Raw genomic sequence first — 22,166 nt, 5'->3', positions numbered from 1 at the left:
ACACACAGATGCCCCAATCATCCAATGGTGAGTGGTAGGAGAGAAATGGGAAAGACGAAGGAGATCATGAATACCTAGAGCCTTCTAAGCATCACTTTTTACTATTTCGAGACGTCGATGCCAAGCTCAAAAATCAGCTCCTCAAGGAGTAATTTTGGGGTTATTTCTAAAGAATTTTTTGAGATCGAGGAAAGGGGCAATGAAGAGATCTTATTTGATGAGTAAATCATCTCCTTCAGCGTTAGGAAAGAAATCGAGTTTCTTACTGGCACGCTTCAAAGTCTGAATGGGGCCAACAAAACAGCACGTTTCATCGTCAACAGTGAAAGGAATGAGAATCCTTTTGTCATTAGGCAAGAGTTGACGGTCCTTAACAATTTCGTCGTTAAACTGGTTTACTACTTGCAGGTTTGGTGGTTCCTGGGTTTGAGTTGCAGGACCTTTGCCCTTATCTTGGGCAGTAGAGATTTTTTTAACTGAGGAAGAAGCCATTGATGGGTGAAAGTAAGCTCTGGTAGTGATAAAGTTGAAAGTGGAATCGTGCGGAGACTTCAGAGAAGGAAGAAAGATGGAAGTTGAAAATAGAAAGTAAATGGTGAGTGATGATAGAAGTTTATCCAGTAATTAAAAGGGTGCTTCGCCATTTCATATGATGAAATTCAAAATTTGAAATTGGGTAACTTCCTAGAGAAGGTGAAGTGGTGGAGAGAGAAATTAAGAATAGTGAAAAATATGTCGGATAGGCGCGAGTAAATGATGGGTAGTGAATTTCATTTATGATTGATTAATGTATTATGATGATATAATAGGAGCATGTTAGGATTAAGTGTTATTATTCTAAGATGATATCGAAAATAACACATTAATTATAGGAGGCAATTTGTTAGTTGAAAATAATTTATTTCGAAAAAGGGAGTATTCAAGAGTCAATAAGCGTGTGTCTTCGAAAAAGTCTACACCGAAAGAGAGTCCTTTGGCAGGAAAGATCAAGCAAGAGTCAAACTGTCATGATTAGTCAACAAGCTGATCGATATGTTGAATCGAAGATTCCAATATTCGAGGGTTGCTTCTGAACATTATCTTTGTCAAGCAAAAGAAGTAGGAACGGTTACCTATGGATTAATGAATGTGAGAGTTACACTTCAACTTGATTGGTCAAGGATTCTTATAAATAGGAGAATGCTCAAAGGTACACGGATTGAAACTTTGCTTCAGAAAATACTCAAGCACACTCATATCCCAGCGAATTACTGGGTCTGTGTTCGAGTTTCTTCTCTATGGGTTCCTTCCACTGTTTTTATCTTTCCATTTACATTTTCTACAAACTTTACTTTTCTTGCAAGTTTATCTTTCAAGCAACATTTAATTTCTTTGTCTAATTTTACATTCCTGAATTTTTATTTTTTGTTTCAAAAGTCCTTTGATCGAATCGAAGGCATTTTATTGTTTTATTTAAATTCAATGCAAATCATTTCAAATTTAGTCAATTTATTTTCAAAGTCTTTATTTATTGTTTTCAGATTTACTTAAGTTTTTGTCCGACCAAAAGGTCTTTGATGTACTTTCATAGAACTGGTACTTACAAAGAGGAGTAGGTTTCGCTCCCAAATCACTAGATATCGAACCATTTTTTATTTGCTAAAAATTGACAAAACACAGTCACAACCATAAATTCCAACAAAATCCTCATATAAAAAGATATGCTTCTAGAAGATGGCTTGGACAAGGTTAATCCGGAGGAGATTGTTGATATGGGGGATGAAGACCACCTTTCCGACCAAGATTTTATGAATTTGAGGAGGATAATCATGCTCCCCTTCAATCCAAAACGAGTGATCAATATCTCTCTCGAAGAATATGACAAATGGTGTAGACCATGAAAGTAAAACCTAATAATCAAATAGCTTGGTAAGAAGCTTAACCTCATGCAATGAATCGTTGGGTCCATAGGCGCGGGACTAAACAAAAGCTGCTCGGGTCATGGATTTGGAAGAAGGTTTCTTCCTTGTTCGTTTATCAAGCAATGATGACTATATTATGCTCGTATGAAGGACCGTGGATGATTTTTTATCACTACTTTCTCATCCAAAAATGGAGACCTTTGTTCATACCTCCAATAAAATAAAGTTTAGAAGTTAGCAGTTTGGGTGAGAATTCCTAACATGTCAGCTAAATTATACACCAAATATTTCTTGTGCAAGGTCGACCAAATACTAGGAACGATGTTGAGAGTAGATGAACTCACCTTCATCCATTCAAGGGAAAAATTGGCTCATATTTATGTTGAATCGGTTTAAGAAAGTAATTAGTTCCCTCTTATTCGGTTCTAGAAAAGGATTTTAGACTATAATATAAAAGGGTTGTACCAACTCTATTTCAATTGTGGAAAATATGGTCATAAGGTTGATGGCTACTCGAAAAGGGAAAAGACAATCCAATAATTCCGACAATAAAAACTACCAATAGTGGCTAGACCACCCATATCTGAGTCAATAGCTCTGAATTCCAAAAACAGTCGAATAAGAAAAGTGCTAAAATACAAAAAAGGAAAAGAAATAATGGAGAACGAGAATTAGGGGGAGAAAATCTGAGAATCAGTTATATCAATAATTTGATAAACCCAATGCCCAAATCTGCAACAAATCCACTTAATGCATCAGAAATTAATGATAAAAACCATTTTGGGTCCTGGATGGAGGATAAGAAACCATAGCACAAAAATAGCAAGAAATTTGGCAAAATATATTCTTCAAAAAAGGAAGGGCAATAAAAAAGGTAAGAACTCGACTTAGCCACCATAGCGAAAGAAAATGAATAATGGGAGAAATTTACATATATGTGATAAAGGAGTAACAAATAACAAGAATCCAAAAAGAAAGAATGCTGAAATAAGAAACAATCAACAGACAAGATCAAAACAGGAAACTCCAAACAAAGCTAGACTACTATAATTTTTCAAGCTACCACCAGTAATCCTGAATAGGGAAAAGACAAAGAGAGTAGCAATAATCACCAGTGATGGTTATTAGTGGCTAACAGAAGAAGGGATTGAATTTTGGACTCCTTTTAATCTAGCTTTTAATCCTTGCGTTTTGTTAAAATACTTTGAGTAGAAATAGCAGAGACTGAGGTTTTGTCTCTTAACGCGGCAGGAGCCAAAACAGAGTCACATGTAAGGTGTGATACAGAGGAGTGTAACTGATTAGTAGAATCAGGAGATACTTTTGTTTTGTCTCCTATAATGCAGAACCAGAAACAGAGAAGAGAATAGAGAATGACACACAGATGTATCCTGGTTCAGCTACCCAGTATAATATAGCCTACATCCAGTCTCCATCACAACAATTATGGAATTTCACTATATTTTCAACAGATTACAATCACCAATTCTTCCTAGGATCTATCCAATCCTATCTAGGACAAGTCTAGATTCTAACCCAACCTGAAGTTGACTAGAACTCACCCTAGCTTTCAACAACAAAGTGCTAACTCAATTTGCAAGGGAATCCCCTCAGGATCATGACAACAAAACAGAAATACATACAAAGAATTTCTGAAATAACTTAGACTTTTTCTCCAAGTCTAGCTCACTGCCTTTTTTCACTCATTGGCTTTTTCTTACAAACATCATCATGTTTGCCCTTTTCCAATGAAATTCAGACAGACTAAATTGAGAAAAAAGAATTACAATATGACAACCATGAAGGAGAAGAATAAACAGCTCAGTGAGCTATAGGAACCCCAAATGTGGTGCTCTCACTCCTCGTCTCAATCCTTGGCCGGTCACCCCTATTATAGAGGAGTGAAGCTTTTAGGGCTTGAAACCTTGCTTCAGCACATGTTGGTTCTCTTCTCCCAATACAAATATGCAGCAGCGGCATTCACAGAAGAGAGAGAGGGTAGAAGCAGTGACATGCAACCATACCTTCAGTATTCTCTTTCAACATTTTTCTTCATGCTTCTTGAATCTGGGCCGTGCGTTCTTGCTTTGGTCCCAAGTTTGATTTTTGATTATTGATGAGCAGCAGAGCACCACTGACTTCACTTTCTTCAAAGTTTTCAGAATGGTGCTTGTGACCTAGTTGATTTCTTCAACATTCCTTGATGAAGCACAAATCGAAAAACCTTATTATTATAATTTTCTTTTCTGATGTGATCTTCCCTCTTGTTGTAGCCCTCTTTTTTTCTATTCTTGCTTGAATTTGGAAATAAATTTTTTGTTCTACCCTTTACCCTAGCTTTAGAACGTTTTCATTCTTTCTTTTTGTTACAGATGGTGATGTGATATGAAAGAAAGAGTAGAGAGAGAAGAGAGAATTTTGGTTCGGTAGGTGAAGTGAATGGTTCAACTGAAATGGAATTAAGTCACTTAGTTAGAACCCAAGTTGGAGGAATGGATTTGAATATGGACCACCAGCTTGGGCTTTATGTTTGTTTTTGGGCCAGTTTGTTCGTTTTCTTTCTTCTCATGGTTCAGCCATTTAATCTTTGGATCAAGATTGTTGGAATGAATAGTTTGTTCAAACTGAACTTGATATTGGGTCATATTTCTTTTTTTATATTCTTTGTTTAGATTGTTTGCTTTCATAGCTATTCATCATATGATATGAGTGCTTTGTTTGAATCATATTGGGCCAGATGCAATATGAGCTTATTTTTCATGCTTCTTGGGTCAATGTGAATTAATTAATTTTCTGCACACAAACACAACAAAATCATACAAACAAATAACCGAATAATGTTTAGTCATCATCTTAATGATAGTTTAGTTCTCTAAACTCAACAATAAAAAAATACCGGAAGCAATACAATTGGGTAAAGTTAATTTCTTAAAACCCTTTATACTAAAGATATGGAAACCAACCTTTTTCCCATCTCACGATACTTTTTAGGTTGCTAGACAAAAAATATGAATGTCGGCAGGGAGGTTAAGCTAGAAAAGATAAAAAAGGCCATCTTAAGTACGAAAAATTGGAAAGTGCTAGGAAATGATAGGATTTCTACCAAGTTTTTCAACATTCGTAGAATACTGTTGCCAATTTGGTTATGGAGTGGCTAAAGTTTGTTTTTTAATGAACCTAGTAAGATTGCCTAGGCTACTAAAGTGCTACATCTATTATTCCCAAGATTCTTTTTTCTAAAAATTTTAGTCATTTTAGACCTACTAGCTTATGCAATATTTTCTATAAGATTATCACTAAAATTATTGTTACTAGACTTAAATTTTTATGTCTACTCTTATTTCTAACACCTAAACAAGTTTTACTTTCTGGCAAGATTAATTTAGATAATATCCTTGTTGCATAACAAGTGATACACACTATGAGGAACAAGAATTATGAAAAACGATCATGACCATCAAAAAATCTGGAGAAAACCTATGATAAATTAAGAGAGTTAGAAAAAGGGAGAGCATGCATTTTTGCCATATTGCCATGTTCACACGGTGCTATTAAGAAGTATTTTTATTAGAGCAAGGCAAATTATAAGAGTTCACAATTTTTAAAACAATAGCATGTAAGCAATGTCCTAATCTCATATGCCAATCTAACAGGCTAGTTTTATATTATGTAAGAAAAATATGAAAAGGGGTAGTATCATCAATCTCCTTAGGAATTTTAATATTTTCAAAAACATAAAGCCCTTTCCTAAGTTGTAAGTAGAATTTTTTTTTATTGATCTGTGACTTCACAAGATAGTAAAAAGCAAAAAACTTAAAAATAACACATTATTATTAAGACAGAATTTAGAGACACTAAAAAGATTTTTAGCAATTAGAAGATTAAATAATATATCTTTTAGATAAAAATAGTGTTGGGTAAGAATATTTGTTAAAATAGAATTACCAAAATTCTATATTGATATACCTACACCATTGGCCATGAATAATATCTGGTCTAATATAGTCTTGATACTATCATGAGATTTAATTTATCATTAGTAAGATAATGGCTAGCACCCAATTAGGATTCTAAGAAGAGTCAGAAATTGTAGAAATGACCAAAAATGATTAAGAATTGTGAAAAGAGGATGGTGGAGGCAGAAAAAATGAAATTGATATATTAGACGTAGAGGATTGTTGAAAAAATTTTTGAAAATAACCATAAGTACATAATGAGTACATTATAAATTTTATGGTATTCATAATATCTTATAAGAAATTTTTAAATTTTATAAAATTATTTACAACAACGAATGATACTAAATAATTTTTTATTATGTTTTATGATACAGGCTAGATTTCTTTTACGTAAAAGGTTATTTCAAGTTTTGATTAATATCCTAATTTCTCAATTGATTATTAATTAAAATAATTATATTTTATTCCCTAAAACATATCCAATGTACCTGAATATCATAATATATAATTTGCTGAATTCATATTAAAGAATGTATATGATAGTGAAGCAGTATCAGAGAGACGATAAAAAATTAGATTTATTTAACTTCTCTTTGTAGTGAAGCTATCAGGAAAGCGATCAATAACATTCTACTCGATTAAAAAAGATAAGTACAATTAAATACATTAAAAAAATGAATTGCGTATTTCATCACAGAATAATATTAGATCTTTTAGAAAAGATTGCTTCAAGGTCATCCTGTTATCCAATTTTTCAACTGATTATTGATTGAAATGATTATATTTTATTCTCTAAAATATATTTAATGCACTAAATGACCTAATAAATTAATCAATGGACTAATTTAAATTAATTATTTATAAAAAATTATAAGAATTAAAAAAATTATAATAAAATTTTGTGAGAAATTATTGTTAATTATGACAAGTTAGCTTTGTCAAAACACTTCTAACATAAAAAAATTTTGTGTTGGTAGAGATGCAAATTTAATAAGCACAAACATGCACGTATAGTATTAGATATATAAATTGTGGTGAATTTTAACATGCACCATTTACAATGAGATTCATCGTTAGCCTTATCTTTTATGAGTTTTGACTTTTTACCTATATCGTTTGTAATATCATTAGCCCATTTTTTATGTTTTGTTGTCTTGTAATTCTCCTATTAAAAGTATGATAACAAGTGTCATCCTAATACTAAAGGTTCTTTAAGGTAGTGTTTGTTTTGAGGTACTGAGACAGAGACTGAGAAACTGAGATTTAGTATCGTGTTTGTTAGTTCAGAGACTGGTACTAAAATTTCTATCTCTGTCTCTAAAATTTCAGTATTTCAGTACCTCCAAAAAGTAGGGACACAGGGGACTGAAATTTTTAGAGATGGAAACTGAAACTTTAATAACATTTTATACCTAAAATACTTTCATTTCAATTAATTAATTTCAATTTTACCCTTTGTGCAAATTAAATTAGAGTTTCATTCTTGTTTCAATTCCTGTCTCCCATTTTGCACCAAACAGAATACTAAGATTTATTTCAATTCCTGTCTCTTAGTCTCTGTCTCTCAATCTCAGTCTTTCCGTCTCTGTCTCTCCACCAAACGCTACCTAAGAAATTGTCACCCTGATACTAAAAGCTATGCAATATTTTTATGCTAAAATTTGAAATCTTTTTTGTTTTTATTTTAAGAACATAATTTTTAAACCGGTATATTGTTTAATTAATAATAATATGAATCAATATATAAGTTCTACAATATTTTTAATATTAATTTTAATTTTATTTTATTTTAAGTCTTACAAAATACTATATAAATATTTGTGAGATCATATAACATAAAATTTAATTTAAAATTTTATGAGATTTGTTAATTTGGTTTATTTTAATTTAAACTTGAATTATCTTTTAATTATTTCAAAAATAAAAAAAATTAGAATTTTATGAATACAAAAATTAAGAATTTAGTGCCATTGGATTAGAAAAAAAATTAAAATTGCGTAAATAATTAAAAAAAAAAACTTAAATTACGTGAGTTTTGACATGTAAGCTTACCATATCATTAGCCCGTCCTTTCTGTGTTGTTGTTGCGCAAAAAGTGTTGACATTGATTCTCTTGTTAATAGCGTGATAACAAGTGTTATTCTGATACCAGAGGTTATTGGGAGATACCTGATACTAGAAGTTTTTGGAAGATTATCATCTTTACACTAATAGGAGGCGTGGCTGCGTGAGATCAATATTTTTATGCCAAAATTTGAAATCTTGTGTGAATAATTTTTGAGTCGGTATGTTATTTAATTCATCAGGTTAAATTAATAATAATGTGAATCAATATATAAGTCTTAGAGTATTTCTAATGTGTAGTTTTAATTTAATTTTATTTTAGATCTTACAAATTTTCACATAAAATCATAAATATTTGTGAGATCATTTCTCATAAAATTTAATTTGAAATTCAATGTGAAATTTTTTGGTTTGATTTCATTTCAATTTAAACTCAATTTTTTTTAATTATTTACAAATTAAAAAAAAATTTGGAATTTTATGAATGTGAAAATTAAGAATTTTATGCATTTGGATTGAAAAAAAATTAAAAATTTATAAATAATTAAAATTTTTTTTTCAAATTGATTTGGATATATTTTTCTATTAAATTAATAAAATATAAAAAATATAATAATAAAATGTAAGAATATAATTGAGTACATCTAATTTATTTAAGTAGATTTTTAATTGAGTCTATGTTACAACCTTATATTGTTACAACATTCCAAAATTTATTTAATGAATTTAATAGATTATATAAGTATCAGCATATTTTTGGTTTATTTTTAAAATAATATAATCTCTCGTTACTGATTTTAGTATCATTTCAAAGATAATATCCAATATAAATTTTAATTTTAAATTATTTTAATTACTATAAAAATAAAAAATAATATTTAAAATTGATCACATTAAAATTATTCTTACACTTAGTAAATGTATACTGTTTAAATTCATAAAGTTTAATTAATATTTTACATTATTAATCAAAATAATTACAAAAAATTGTTGTATCATGATAAATAAATTTCACTTAAAAAAATCAAAAGACATTACTAATGAAAATTTATATTGGCCATACACCAGCAAGAATTAAAAAAAAAAAATACTTCTAAAGATTAGAACTTAAACTCTAATCTTTTTTATTAATTAAATATAATTGTGCAAACTTAACAAACTCAATAAATAAAAACACATCCGTTCATAACAAAAACTCATAATATAAGCTAAAATTCTAAAATCCTAATAATATCGATAACAATTTTTAAATTAAATTCTTAAAAAAAATTCTTAATAAAATAATAAATAAAATATCATAAATATTAATTCTCATCCTAAATACTAAAATTGCGTTTAGTATAGAGTACTAAGACTGAGACTAAAAAATTAGTATTGTATTTAGTGATTTGAAACTAAACTTTTTATTCCAAAACACAAAATTTCAATCCTTTCATACTTCTACTATAAGGTGGACAGAGACTAAAATTTATGGGAATAACCGGATAAGGACTGAAAATTTAATAACGTTTATTTTCAAAATTACTCTTAATCAAAATTTGAAATTCTAATTCTATCTCTTTGTAAAAACTAGTTAGGACTTCTTCTCTTCATTCTTAGCTCTTCTCTTCGTTCTTCTTGATGGTGGTGACCGGGCAACCATTGGAGTGGTGCCGACAAGATGAGGAATGGTGGTATGAGAGAGAAAAGGGATTAGGGTTTATTGTGTTTTCATTTTTTTAATTAATAAGAGTATTTAAATAATTTACTTATTTTAGTTTCTATATTTATCTTAAATCAAAGAAGATACTGAGACATTAGTGTCCTGTACAATATACATTTTACACCAAACACAATATAAAAACATAATTTAATTTCTGTCTTTCAGTCTCTATCGATTTACCTTCCAAACGTAGCCTAACATAATTTATGGACTTATGTTTATATTTCAAAGACTTATTGTTCACAAAGATGTATAGTACCCATGTTCTTCTTTCATATAAACTTGCAGCAATGATAAAATGTCGAAATATTTACAATATATACTACAATTACTTAGATTATAAGTAATTAAATTGTGAAACTTGCTCTTATAACTGCACAAACTTTTTAAAGTAAAAAATTTTCTATCACATTTGTCACACTCGCATTTTTTTTTAGATTAGGCATGATGAACAATATTCAATATTTAAGTAAGAAAAATATGTAGAATAAAATTGTGAAGTAAATAATAATTATTAGACAACTATCATGGTATAGTAGATATATATAGAAGAATTTTATATTCTTTAAAACAAGTATCATATTTAGTTTTTTTATTTAAAGATATTTTAAAAAAATAAAATCTATAATTCTACATACATAAAACAACGAGAATGAGATATAAATAAATGTAATCTTATAAAAATTTTGTAATATTAAAATCTAAAAATTCCACACAAGAATTATTAGTTATGATGATATATGATTCATAATTGAAGAGAAAAAACAAAAGCAATCAAAATAAATATTAATAATCTTTTAATCCAGAAAGGCTAAAACTCCCCATAAATAGCAAACAAAAAACGAAAGGAACTATGAAGTATCGTTGTCATGGAATCCAATTGTGCTCTCTATCCAAAAGTCCAAAACATTTGACTATGAGTCTATGACTTGTACTTTTCCTCTGAATGCCAGTGTTGAGCACAACATATAAATGGTTCCGACAAATTAAAGTATATTATGAAGTAAAAACGGGAGCTTTCATATTTCTATTTACAGTCTGGTTGGGAAGTAAAAGTGGGATTAGAATTTTAATGGAGAAGTAAAAAGCCTCCCAGCCAACCATTTCCTTATAATGTAATAAATTTCATGGAAAAACATAGTACTAAACTAGTAAATTAGTATTATTCAAGTGCCCAAAAAAACATGTATGAAAAACAAAGTTGAATTTCTAGAGTAATAATAAGCTACTTTATTTTTCCCGTACTCATCTTTATGTGGCTACCATTATCCCAATAAGAACCCACGGTACAATTTATCAATTTCTTTTTATTCCTCAGAAAATGGTTTCTTTTTTTTTTTTTAGGTTTTTTTAGAAAAAAAAAAAAAAGAGGGGGGGGGGGGGATGAAACTACAAATTTTATTCATGTTTTTTTGACTAATCTGTAAATAGGAATTTCATGGAGTGCATGTGCATTATTAATTCTATCCATTCAACGATCATTTTTTTAAAACATATATATAGCATGACAGTTTTAAACAGTGTTACAATTGGGGGTTGTGAGAGTACCTTTTAACTGATCTCCAAGGAAAAGGCCGCATTCTATCAATATAGTATACATGAAATTATGGCAGGAAAGCATCCTTGTTATGGACCAAATCAATTCACCAGTGATGACAAACGCCAATACTTCAGATTTTCACTGCACCTTGAAATGTGCTGAATTCTAAAAGTTGAACATCTCCTTTGCCTCCTCTTTGCGCCCAATAACAATTCTATGTCTTTCTGTTGTCTAAGGGACTGAATAATTTTGACAGCCTCTTAAAAGAAATTGTCTCCAGTATCACCCTTCACCTTCATATGTAAGGCAATCATTCTTAAAGCAAAATGAATATCGCTAATATTTGGATGAGATGGATCCCCTCCAACGAAACAATGGATTCGGTTCTTAATCTGCATCCAACTATAAGCTTTTTGTTTCTTAACTCCTCGCTCTTTCATCAAAACCCTGACTCGATTTACATCCTTCCACATGCCAGCAGCAGCATATATATTGGACAACATAACATAAGCACCAGAATTATAAGGGTCCAGATTCAAAATTTTACTAGCTGCTAGTTCTCCCAATTTCACATTTGAATGAACACTACAGGCCACAAGAAAAGCACCCCATATGCTTGAATCTGCCTCCACCGGCATCTCCTGGATCATTTTGTAAGCTCTCTGCAACTGACCAGCTCGACTCATAACATCAACTAAGCAAGTATAGTGTTCAGATCTTGGTGGAATACCGTAATCATGGACCATTAAATGAAACAGATTCACGCTCTCATCCACCCTCCCTGCACGACAGCAGGCAGCTAGCAAATTCAAAAATGTCAAGGCATCAGGTTGAATGCCAAGCATTATCATCTGGTCGAAGTAGGATTGTGCTTTAACATAGAGACCATGTTGCGCAAACGCAGCAATGATAGTATTCCATGAAACAACATCTGGATGGGAAATTTGTCCAAAAGCTAACATGGAATCAACAATTCCACCACATTTGCTGTACATCGTAACCAAGGCGTTGCTCACAGACAAATCTGAATCATAACCATGCTTAATTACAAGAGCATACACCTGTGTCCCTTCCTCAAGTGAAGCAAGGTTAGCACAGGCAGTTAAAAGTGAAACAAAAGTTACTTCATCCGGTTGCGTACCACTCCTCAACATTTGTAAAAATAAAATCAATGCCTCTTCCCCTCTCCCATTTTGAGCATAACCTACAATTACTTAATCAACTATGACACCAAACGAAAATAAACACAAAGACTTTGTTTGCTAAAATTATTATGGATTAACTTTCCTGTAATTTTATGCATAAATCTAACCTTTAAAGTCTTTTCATTCTAGAAGTAAAGTTATATAATGACATTCAATTATGTAATACTAGTCTCTTACACAAAGTGAATAGAAATTAGATTATTCATGAAACTAACATCACATAGTAGCCTCAAGTTAGAATGACAAAAGAGAATAGAAGGCTCTCGCTTTAAAATAAAGGGCGTACCTGTTACCATTATATTCCAGGAAACACGATCTTTGCATCGAATTTCTTCGAACAAGGCTCTGGCATTATCCACCTTCCCCTCCTTGCAGAAGCCCGTGATCATGGCAGTTGTAGCAACAACATTCCGCTCTGGCATTCTCTGAAACAGTTCCCACGCCTCCTCAGACAACCCATTTTCCACGAGCCCACTGATCATGACCGTCCACGAAACCTCGTTCCTTTGGGGCATCACTTCGAACAGCTCCTTTGCGAGCGCAATCCCGCCATCCCCACCCATATTCGCGTACCCGTCAATCATGGCGGTGTAAGACACCACATTCCGACGAGGCATTTCATCGAACACCGTTTGCGCTTCCCGCATGCGACCGAACCTCGTGAAGCCCGAAATCATGGCATTGTACGATGCTGCATTCTTCTCCGGCATTTCAGTGAAGTAGCGAAACGCGTCATCGAGCATGTCGTTTTGGACGCACCCAGCGATCATGGTGTTCCATGAAACGACAGTCTTGATGTCGGCGGGCATGGCGTGGAAGAGCGCTCTGGAATGGTCTAGAAGGCCGTTCTGCCAGTAGCACGTGAGCATTGAGTTCCACGTGACGGAGTCCCTTGCGGGCATTTTGTCGAACAGCTGGCGGGCGGCGTGGACATTGCCAGCACGCGCGAGAGCAGCGATGTTGAGGTTGTCTCTGTAGACATGGCTGGTTGAGAATGTGTTGGCGAGGGGAAGAAGAGAGTGGCGGCGCCGCTTGAGGGTAGTGGGGGATGATAAGAAAGAAAGGGTGCTAGTTTGGATTGTGGACAAAGGAGGTAGAAGTAGCCGTTTGAGCTTGGACCGATGAAGAGCTGCCAAAAGCATTCCCGGCTCCCGCACTGCCGAAAAACGTTATAGATACACATTTTGAAGTTTAAGCAAAGTTAAAGGATTGATTGGCTGATTTTTTACGAAAATATTTTTTTAAGTGATTTTTTAAAAAAAATAAAGATAATTTTATATTTAAATATTTTATATAAAAAATATTTTTTTATTTAATAATTATATTTAGATATAATAATATAAAATTTATTTATTTATTTATTAGATTAAAAATATTTTTTAAATAAATATTATAAAAAATATATAAATTATAATTTTTAAAAAAAATAAAAATTCATATGCAATTGTCTTTATATTAAGTTGCTAATTGAGAATCTCCGCCTTTAAAAAAAGATATATTTTATTCATAATCTAACAACTTAAAGATATACAAACAAACACAGAAAATTCAAGATCTTTCGGTTATCTATTTATTCCTTTATTCTCTCTGTTTTTAAAATGTATAATTTTACAGAATTTGAACTTATATTTACCAAAATTTATACATATGAATTAACAATGGTTGTACATACGAATCAATTGCTAGCCAAAATTACTCCCCGGACTTTCTCAATGATGACTATTTAATTAGATTCATGTTCATAGATACTTTTTAAATAATAAATTTAAAAATAATTTTTATATAAATATTTTTACACTGAGAATTTATAAAAAAATAAATTCAATTTATATTATAATGATAATAGATAAATAAATGACTGTATAAAAGCTTTTAATTAAATTCTATATACTTCATTAAATTTGCTATTGAATTTTGATTCCTGTATAAATTTGGACAATAAGGAGTGCTAGGAGGCCAGCAACTTTTAGTATTTGTAGCCATCAAATAGCCATCGATGATGGTTTTAATGGTGTGAGATTGGTGTGGAATTTCATCCAATGGCTCACTTTTTCTTGCTGGTTACATGCTGGCCAGAATTTGGAAAAGTTGCTGACCTCCTAGACTTTTCCAAATAAAATAAATAAATAAACAAATCTCTCTTTTTGTGTGTCAAAACTCGAAACAAGTAAATAGCTGCTAGCCACAAATATGTCTGCCATAATACCAACGGAGCAACTACCAAAGCCCACCATGAGATGATGAGATACTGAAATAAGGATTACATAATATTTATCACAAAAAAGGCACATTGCATCCTAATGTTTCTACTTTCTACATCTAAACATGGAAATGCTTGACGTTGAATATACAGGGTATATTAGTTTCACTTTTCTTGAGTTTTTTCGAATTCGTTCTTCCTTGAGTACATCCAAATCCAACTCTTCAATCAATGGGGTTTCAATACCGACCACTTCTGCTAAAAAACGGTATGAATTAACAATGACTTCCCTTTTTCTTTTCTCTTTTTTTTTTCTTCCAACGCTATGAAGTATAAACAAATACAACTAATTTTAGACTAACAATTAGCTTGCCACGATCAAACACATGATAAAGTAACCAGGCCCTACCACGACCTAACGAAAGCAAAGAGCAAACCACCAACTACAGCATTATAAACCAATATTGATGCAGGGTGGGGTCGAAGCAGACGCAACAATCGCCAACAATTTTGTTTCCACCCTGACAGCCCATGTCCACCATAAATACTTATCTCATGTCGCCCAAAAGGTCAACCCACAAAATTCTGTCTCAAATTCCCATTTGATCCGGGTATCCTTAGCATCCAAAGCCTGCAATTTAAACTAGTAACAATATTTTCTTTTTACATTACAAGTCCCAAATCTTATATATCGGTGAAGTGAAAGGAGTCAGTAACGTCAAAGTGCATAGCAAGTTGCGTCACAACAGAGCGTACTGCTTCAGCCTTTGGTGAAACAGAAGGGGGTAGTTGCGGTAAGCAAAGGGGCATATACTGTTCACTTTCCTCAGGTGGACAGAAAAAAGATAACAAGGATCGGCAGAATATGAATCTGTAAATGAATAATTAATGCATCATTGTATGATGTCATTCACCGGAAATTCAATTAAATGTAAAAAAGAAAACAATGACTGATTATGAAAAGCTAGGGAGCAAATACCTTAGAATGAGCCGTCTTATAAATGGATCAGTTATAATTTGTGCCCATACTAAATCCATGCTAGTCGATGAACAAAGAATAATTTCCCACTCAGAGAAAGCATTGGCAAGTATGTTCTCGGCCTCATTGTAGAAATCCTATAATTAACACAACAGTTAGACCCACAAGATTCAGCCAGTGTCTCAAGAAAGTACAAAAACTTTTCAAAACAATTCTTACTGCATCAGCCTCGTTGGGGGAGACACCAATCATTTGGCAAAATGCTGACAAAGGAGCAGTCAAGAAAAAGGTAAATTGGCTTCCAGTATGTGAGTGTACTTCAGATGGGTTCTTGAAAATTGGCCTTAAAGGTGAAAGAAAGAGTGCGGCTGTCTCCCCCCTTTCCGCACCATGCAAAACCTGCAATCATTTATTGCGTAGAGTCATCATCATCATGACTGTTGATGTAAATAACGCAGGTCAATCAATGGCATTTCTCAGAGTTACGAAAGAAGGTAAGTCGTCAGTACCAACAGTTCAAATACACAATCAGCATGGGATAAGCCAACAAGCAAATATTCTAGTGACAGGCGCCCCCAACAAATTTATCAGAAAATCATCCCAGATCCAGAAAAATTATGTCATTCTGAAATCTGTGCCAGAACTACACAAGAAAGTTGATATCATCACTCATTTGACACACTACATCGTTTCTACTGTCCTTGGAGAATTCAGGTTCAAATTGATTAAGACAATCAACAATTTAACATGGCAGGGTTTCCCTCGGTTAGCATCATAAAGTTCATCTTAAACTGTTACCATAAAAACCATAGATTAAATTGCAACAAACTAATGCTAAACTTCATGATCCTTTAACAAGTAAAATTAGATTCGAGTACAAATAACATCTCCACCTAACAGTTTCCAGGCAACTCATACACAGTTTTGACAAACCTGCCTTGAATGCATGGCTGTTATCACTATCAATAATCAAGAAAAGAGGCTTCCGAGTGAAGGGAATAAGATCACCAGGGTAGAGATTGTTTGAACCTGATAAAATTCAATTATGGCACGTGTGAGTGTAGCTAAAACTTCTTCTGTAACATGTAGTAAATGCTAACAATAACCACCAATATATATATATATATATATATATATAGAGAGAGAGAGAGAGAGAGAGAGAGAGAGAGAGAGAGAGAGAGAAACTACTCTTTCATGACATTCCTGGAACAATCTAAATGAAAATTTAACTGAGAAGAAATACTTACCACTATTCCCCTTGGGACCAAACCACAGATAATCGTCATAGCTGCTCAATTCTCTCTTGCCATTATTTTGAGTTTCAGAAGTACCCAAGTCCTGATAAATCCCTTTGTATCTTGAATATTTGGATGACCCGCCAGAATTTCCCGTTGGAGAGACATTACTATGACCAGACTTTCCTGTATGAGTGTTCATGTGGTGACTAACCTATAATAACAGAATGAACACAACAGAGTAATAACTTACACATGAAAAAACTAAGAAAATGTATACCTGATGCCGAAATATATAATAACACAACACTATCTGTTGGCAGTTCCTCACAAACTGTGGCCATAACCTGAATAAAATCATGAAGCTCAACATAAAAACCAACAAATCATATATTCAACAACTGAGAATTTTGGCACTGATTCATAAAACCAAAACCATATATCGTGAAGGAAAAATCAAACACAAACATGTATGCCCTAGTACAGATACAGACATGAAAACAAATTTTGACATAAATTCAGATCAATGAGAACACCAAAAACAGTGTTTCCATACTAACAGATAAGATTATCAAGATCATGTTAATAAAGAAATCATAAAAATTGCATGCAATATAATTGACATCAAGAAGGCCTAGTTCCTAGTACAGCACTAAAACTTCTGCAATCAGAAAGGATGCAGCAACAAAAACTTTCCCCTAGGCTCAAAAACTCACTGCTATCAAATGCGTCACAGACGGATGATACAAGGTTGCTTTTCTAGGATTACTAGGCATGCTTGGATCAGTCATATCTGCAGCAAGATTCATACTGATTATCCCAGAAGCTCCAGAATGATCAATAGAGTCACCGTTTTCACTTGCTTTAACTGTAGGCTTTTGGTAGAATAATCCACTGGGCTCCCATTCTAAACATTGTATCATTCTATAGGTGTCCAATGTAAGCTCAGCAAATTTGACCTGAAATTTAGAATATTCAAAATAAAAGGTTCAGCCTCTTTCAGCTATTGACTACTGGACTAATCCAAATTTAAGAAACCCCCCATGACAAAATGAACCAGTATTGACCTCATTTCGATGATAGCTTGCCAACAGTGCATCTTGAAATTTTAAAACCCTCTTTGCATGAAAACGAGCCACATAAGGAAGAGAAGACCGATGTGTATCAAAAGTGGTACAGTAACGCAGAGGTCTAATATTAAAGCCCTTATCGACTTTTGTAAAGCGTACGATTTCTTGCACCACTTGCTTCCACTCCTTGAAGTTAGTTTCCTGAAGACAAGTAGTTTATATTCATCAAGTCAGAGAAGCAACACAGTGACATTGCCTTATCTAGATGAATAGTTTAATCTAAAACAGCAAAGTGAACTATATTATGATAAGCAGTATTAAATCTTTTTATCCAAGTTTAAAGCACGAAAATTCAATGGGGATAACAACAATATTTAATTACTAAAAAGGAAAAACTACAAAGAACAAGAAGCGGAAGCACAACTTCCAACCAGAAAAATAACGAACAAGCATGCAAAAGCCAGGTATAAAATAAACTAGTAGGTGAATAATACATGTAACATAATAACCAAGAGGTAACCAACATCTCACGTCCAATGTCCAATCAAAAACAGTTTGGCTCATCTTACTCCTTTTCAAAATTTAGTCAACTGGACTTCAATAAAAAAAAAAAAAAAAAAAAAGAAAGAAAAACTGTTGTAAACTGTATGTTTATTGAAGCATCATTATTTTCAGTATGATACTTCTCTTCTCACTTATTTTGCTCTACTTACAGAATCAACAGGTGTAAATGCATTCTAACACTTCAGAATCGTCTATTTTGTTCTATCAACATTCAACAGGCAGACATTTCCCTGCCCTGTGCTCCCAAATTGTTACAAGAACTTTGTATCAGAATTTCAGGCTTCAGCAAATTGACATTTTTTTCCCTAGCGTATATCCTCAGCTTGAAAAGAAACCATCACTACACCAGCAATGTTACTCTTGAAAGCTCAGCCCCCACCATCAATATAACATAGTAGAGTACTACTTGATGCTGAGTTGATTCAAACATTGGTTTGGTTATATAAAGTGGAGCTCATTTTCTCTGAAAACATCTGTCTTCATTACAGCACATAAGCTTTTCTGGAACACCAGTAATCTCCTTTATAATTAGAGTATATATCCAAATAGGTCCCTAAGAAATTTTGCATCGGACGTTTTCATCCCCATGAAAATTTTATTACGTTGAGGTTTCTAAACTTTACAAAGGTAAGACATATAGGTCCTTCCGTCACACTTTAGAAGATCTATTTGTCCAAGTGAAACGGATTTGACTAAGATAGGGACTTATGTCTTACTTTTGTACCTCAATATAATAAGAAATTTTTGGAGACGAAAACGTCCGACTTGAAATTCCTTAGGGACATATTTGGGTATATACTCATAATTATTACAACACTCAAGCATATCCAAAAGAGAAACTTGAACCTAATGTCTAATACGAATATGAAAATAACTAGAACATGTGATTCAAAGTAGCATATATTAATTAAGCAAACTTTTCACTCCTCTTGTTTTACAGCCCTAATCTTATCTGCTCTATCCCTCAATGTATTTTCCACTGCTACAAATAGCTCAAGTCAATAAAGATTTAGCGAGATGTCCTACACTAACAACGTTATAGATGATAGAACATACAAGCATGTAGCTATGTATTATATTAGATACAACAATTATAAAACACTTTAAATACACGACATACTATTCTAGTCACTCTAAATGAAGTACGATGCAATAACCAGATAGGTAATTGATCTAAACAGAGCGCCTTCATACTTAAAAAGAGTATCACAGGAAAGGAAACAGCATGTATAGAATTTATAAGCTATCGTTTTAGTCTAAAATACGTCAGTAACAAAAACGAGAGAAAGTGAGTTAGTGGATGAACGCTAGTTCACTTCCCTTCAACAATTAACCATTCAAATTCCAAAATCAAGCTAGAAAACACAACTTTCCATAAGGCGAAGCATTTTTTTAGCCGGAATTTTGAGAAGAGGGGAAGTGCATTTACCCGGAAGTTACTTCTGCAATCGTCAACGAGAGCCACGAAGCGGTCCATGAGGTGGTTGACCATCTCGGAGCGGTTCAGAATGATCGAAACAAGCAAGAACCGTGCGTAGAACCTCAACTCCTTGGACCGGACTCCCAGATCTCTCGGCGAGCCTTCAGATCCTTCGAAGTACCTTCTGCTGAGTATGGCCTCGTAGAATACGTAGGCCTCGACGAGGAACCTGATGTCGCTGGTCCTCATGTACTGGCTGAAGTAGAGCTGGCCAATTCGGCTCGCGATCTCGCCGATTTCCCAGCGCTTGAGGCCGCACTGAACCAGCTTCGACCGGTTCTCTTGCTGGTACTTCCAGAGCCGCGTGTACGCCTTGAACACCTTGTGGAAGAAGTGGCTCTGGCTCACGCGACCGTACGCAGGAACGTCGCGAACCCTAGCGAACTTGTGGTCAGCGTTCTCTACCAGCGCTCGGAAGGTCTGTAGCGTTACGTCGTTGTTCTCGGACATGCTGGAACGGAGAGAGGAGAGAGAGTGTGGTGTATCTATGTGTGAGCTGTTTTTATCTCAGTTCTCCGTCCGGTGACAGTTATCGCCGCCGGTCATCGGAAATTAGGAGTGATGAGGGAAGGACGAGTGAATAATCGGAGAATGAAAACGAAATGTGTGTGGGGAAGCAAAAGAGAGGGGAGGCCACTGGAGGGTGAAGAGGGCGGTTAGACTTTTTTTGTTGTCACAAGGACTGTGAAGTACATAGCATAATATATTATTATTATTATTATTATTATTATTATTATTATTATTATTATTATTAATAATGCAGGTTTATTTTCATTTTTTATTTTTTTTAATCTAATTGTCCTTTTTATCCTTTTTTTTATTTTGGAAAGAAAATTGCAGTTCCTTTTGCTTTTGCTGTTTTTGGTCTTTTGCCACATTAGTATTTAAACTTTTTATGTCAATATTTAAGTTATCATACAATTAATAAACTAAATTAATAATAAAATTTAAATTTATTAAAAACTAAAACTAAAAAAGTAAATATTTTATAAAAACCAAAAATTTGTTTAAACTTTATTTTTGCTAATCTTAAAAGAGGGAAACGGAAGCCGTGAATAGATGGAGTTGAGATTTTGGATTATTGCTTTGCTTGATAGCGATTTTCTTTTCTTTTCTTTTTTGCGCATCCTTTTGTTTTGGCTTTTTCTTTCCTTCTTTTTTTTTTTTCTCATCTGCTAGAAAAAAAAAGGCAAAGTCAATTAACTTGCTAATAAAATTAATTATAATAATTAAGACATTGCAAAAAAGTTATTTATTAGACCGCGTAGTGTGTGGTGGTCGTCCCCTTTTAACCTCAAAATATGATACCTTATTTTTAGTGCTTAAATATAAAACCAAATTATTTGGCTATGTAATTACCTTGATATTTAACGAAAATTAATTATTTAGAATTTTATAACATGAAAAAACTAATATAATGAATCATAAATTTGAGATAATTAAAGGTGTTATTTTTCTTAATTACAGACAATTAAGATATTATAAGCATTTTATAAAATTTAAATCCTTCCAACACATACATGCAAGACAAATCATGTTTTGAAATTCATACTTTATTAAACTATAGTCAGAGACATTCTCTGTAAGTTACTTGCTGGCACTAAACGTGGTGCCAGTTTCCTTTACTCGTGAAATTGTTAAAATAATCTTTCCTGTTAAACTTTGCTATGAAAAATAAATGTTCTTATAAAAATCTCAAATGTTATTTTTGTTTGCATTTAGATAAATTCTTTATTAGTCTAACTACTTCAAACACATTTAATTTTGATTCCTATAAAAATTTTATTTTGGCATAAGTCTAAAGGTCTTTGAAATATTAACCAATTAAATATATAAAGACTAGAAACAAAATAACAATATCTTTATGAGATAATACATATATATAAACTATCATGAGTCAGGTGAACAAATTAATTTTTAATTAAATTCAATCAAATTTTTTTACTTGGATATATTATATAAGAAAGACATGCTAAACAATCGATTTCTTAAAATAATTGTATTTTAAAATAACAATTAAAAACTATATTCACAAACAAAAGATAGAAACACTCTTAAATTAAGTTTAGGGACAAAAAATATATCAAATGAATAAAATATATAGATTATTATTGGCAACTGTGGATGACGTTTTTTAGAATAATTTTGTTAGAGAATCAACTAAGAATAAAGCCAACTCTAACCAATTAGTTGAAAAACAATTTCATTATCAAAAAACAATAAAAACAACCTTCCACTATTTTAATTTTTTGAATTTTAAAATAAAA

General features: G+C 32.6%; 2 protein-coding genes across 3 annotated transcripts; both read right to left on the bottom strand.

The window, feature by feature from the left end:
• Positions 1–10,340: 10,340 nt before the first annotated feature.
• Positions 10,341–13,538, bottom strand: LOC107634742 (uncharacterized). Of its 2 annotated transcripts, none has more exons than XM_016338165.3 (2): positions 12,658–13,538; positions 10,341–12,370 (listed from the first exon to the last, which is right to left on the bottom strand). In XM_016338165.3, exons 1-2 carry the CDS (start codon positions 13,511–13,513, stop codon positions 11,427–11,429), a joined length of 1,800 nt encoding a protein of 599 aa, XP_016193651.1. In that variant the 5' UTR covers positions 13,514–13,538; the 3' UTR covers positions 10,341–11,426. The 2 variants fall into 2 exon arrangements, with proteins under 2 accessions (XP_016193651.1, XP_020975485.1); XM_021119826.2 differs by having other exon boundaries at positions 11,003–12,190.
• Positions 13,539–14,617: 1,079 nt separating this feature from the next.
• Positions 14,618–20,585, bottom strand: LOC107631685 (signal transducer, putative (DUF3550/UPF0682)). Its single transcript, XM_088509162.1, has 9 exons — positions 19,849–20,585; positions 17,853–18,056; positions 17,502–17,744; positions 17,066–17,132; positions 16,798–16,971; positions 16,488–16,579; positions 15,770–15,949; positions 15,551–15,687; positions 14,618–15,442 (listed from the first exon to the last, which is right to left on the bottom strand). The coding sequence occupies exons 1-9, from the start codon at positions 20,347–20,349 to the stop codon at positions 15,256–15,258; spliced, it is 1,785 nt and encodes a 594-aa protein (XP_088365288.1). The 5' UTR covers positions 20,350–20,585; the 3' UTR covers positions 14,618–15,255.
• Positions 20,586–22,166: the final 1,581 nt, after the last annotated feature.

Source organism: Arachis ipaensis, chromosome B3 (genome assembly GCF_059453495.1).
Source record: "Arachis ipaensis isolate K30076 ecotype BB chromosome B3, ASM5945349v1, whole genome shotgun sequence".
Lineage (NCBI taxonomy): Eukaryota > Viridiplantae > Streptophyta > Magnoliopsida > Fabales > Fabaceae > Arachis > Arachis ipaensis.
This window is presented reverse-complemented; position numbering and strand designations above follow the sequence as displayed.